At 44.2% G+C, this 2,689-nt stretch overlaps 1 protein-coding gene across 1 annotated transcript; it reads left to right on the top strand.

Moving 5' to 3' along the window:
- Positions 1-470: 470 nt before the first annotated feature.
- mRpL48 (mitochondrial ribosomal protein L48) lies at positions 471-2,689 on the top strand. Its single transcript, XM_084601624.1, has 5 exons — positions 471-674; positions 759-848; positions 923-1,059; positions 1,165-1,267; positions 2,432-2,689. Exons 1-5 carry the CDS (start codon positions 654-656, stop codon positions 2,639-2,641), a joined length of 561 nt encoding a protein of 186 aa, XP_084457750.1. The 5' UTR covers positions 471-653; the 3' UTR covers positions 2,642-2,689.

The following is a 2,689-nucleotide window of genomic DNA, read 5'->3' on the forward strand; positions in this document are numbered from 1 at the left end:
CTGGGTTAGCTGGGAGGAGCATCGCTTTTTTATCTGTTGTAGGCCGTCATTGCACCCGCCACCGCTTAGGTGGTGGACGACGGCTGTTGCAGAGCGCGTCTTTCTCACCCTCTTCTTTTTCCTTCTTCACTACTTTCCCTCTTCTGTCCGCACGAGGCAGCGGAGGTGGCTCAGCTACAGAGCCAGTAGCAGGTCTGTGCATTTTCTTTTCCTTCTTTCTACAGCCACAACAACGACATGTGCTTTAGGGAACACGTGGTTATAGTGCTCTAGAATAGAGCACTATAACGTGGTGGAAGCAGTGAAAGCAGTCGAAGGATGAATATAACATGTAGTATCTTAAAATTAAAATTTGTGAATAATTTATTAGAAAAAATAAGAAATTACAAAATCACTGTTTAAGAAATCACTTCTAGTGAACCTTTCATTAAAAAAGAAACATGGCGAAAGTCGGCATTTTGTAGCCAACACTAGTCGAGTCGCGGGCTGTTAGCGGCAAGTTAGCGGCGTGCTGATTGGTACTGGTGTTTCTTGTAAAGCACTTATCGCTTGCTTAACATCGAACTTTATGATGCCTATGGATTAGGGAGCCCTTATTGATACCACTTTTTCTATTTATTCTGACTATTTATTCTAGCACCGGTGCAGTAAACATGAATCTACCCGCAGTATCGGTAAGCACCGTGTTGGCTGCAACCCTTCCGCAGTAGGTCGTGAACTTCTTATCCTCTACTTGTTTTTGCCTCCAATTTTTCTAGACTTTGCTGAAGTTGACAAGACGAGCCCTAAAAACTGAAGTTTTCAGCTCGAGGTCGATCATGAAGTATCATGAACCGGAATATCTCCAGGTAAAGTTGTTTCTTGTCTCTCTTATTAGAGCGGTTTATTTCTGAAACTAATACCGTTTTCTCGTCCTATGCAGTACCTGAAGCCTCCAATGCCAGTGTATGAAGGCCTTATTAACGTCCAGCTGAAAGGCTACGACTTCACCGTTCTCGAGAACTGTGCCAAGAAAGTGGCAAAAATGGCTTCTATGTTGGGCATTAAGGTTTCAGAATGGTAAAGGTAGACTTTTCGACCTCTCGCTGTGCAGTGAAGTAGGATGTTGCAATGTGAACGCCTCTGTTTTAGCGATGTTCTTAAATTTGTTGCTATTCTTTTCAGTTGGGCCACTCCTTTGGAATCGATGTCAATATCGACGTACAAACCTCAGAGTACTATAGTAGAGGACACGTACAAGTTGAATGTTTACGAGCGGAACATACAGGTAACCGTTTATAATCTATACTTTTCATCCAAAGCATAAAATAGTATGTTGAATACACTTAAGTACACTGTCATTACTGTTAAGCGTGTGCACTTGTGGATTTGGATGAGCTGTGGGCATACATGGACCCTGTTAATTTGACTGCATGAAAACATAATTTCGCAACATCAAGATAATGTTAGTGTTCTTTGCCTCCTTCATTTCCTAATGCTTCCCAAATTCAGTGAGTATTACACTCTGCAGATGCTACCTAAATCTTTGCGGCATGGCGTGTACGATTTTGCACGCTACTTTTCACACTTTTTCGAAGCTTCTGGAGCTGTGTTCACATAGTCAGGGGTGCCTACTGCATTCGAAATTCCTGCTAGACTGAATGGTAGAGCCATTTTAAGCCTAGAACAAAGGACCGCCTATCAAAAACAAGAAATATAGATACGAAGTTTTGTGGTGTGCCTAGGAAGTGCTGGCAGGGGCTATAACGTTTTTCATCTCTCGTGCGGTAAATGTTTTACAAGGACACTGTAGCTGCGTGTTTGTTGCGAAAACAGCTTCAGATGATAAAGAAAATTGTTAATTGAGTATACATTTTATGTTTGCCACATGCATGAATTCCTATATGCTCAAGCCATTCTTGCTTTTTCTGTGAAAAATGGGGTTTGAGATATCACACAAACTATCACATTATTCTCGATAGCAGAACATAAATCATTTCTGAAAGGGCTAAGCAGCATGCCAAATACAAAGCATTGCACTGTAGAGCGACAAGACCAACAGTGACAGCAAATTCTACCAAGAGCACAAACCCCATACTTGCATTACTCGTCTCCGCAACACGAACATGTGCACCACGTTACGTCCCCGCGTCGTATCTGTCTACGGCTGCTAAATTTATAGCTGAATTTCTCTCATGCTGTTTCGGGTTCAACAACAGAAAGATGTTTGTTGCATTGAATGTCAGTAGAGGCCACTGAGGGACAAAAATGTGCATTATAATCGCAGTTTCTTCAGTGGTCATTCCACCTCTTAAAGCCAGCTTTGCAGTTAATATGTTAAAGCAACGACTACCATGTCGTAGCTCTCATGCTTCAAGTGGCGAGAAGCGGTTAGCTTGTGATTTCCAGCCTAGCTGAAGTACATGCTCTCGTCTCCGTGCGGGGGCGGCAGGTGTCCGAACTGTCCGGAGTGATGGCGCCCATCTTCGTGGAGGCCATCCAGGCGAGTCTGGCCGAGGGCGTCCGGTTGAGTGTGCATAGGCACCTGCCTGAACACGAGGAAATCCGCTACGTGCCCGACCTGGAGCTGGAGGAGCTGCAACGGCAGCTGGATGAGATCGTCAACCCGCCAACGTCACAGCACGTCAAGAAGCCCTACTGACGGGTGGTGCCGCTAGAATGTTGTAAATAAACCCTAGATGCTCACTAT

Source organism: Amblyomma maculatum, chromosome 4, assembly GCF_055883805.1.
Source record: "Amblyomma maculatum isolate TAMU_Amacu chromosome 4, ASM5588380v1, whole genome shotgun sequence".
Classification (NCBI taxonomy): domain Eukaryota; kingdom Metazoa; phylum Arthropoda; class Arachnida; order Ixodida; family Ixodidae; genus Amblyomma; species Amblyomma maculatum.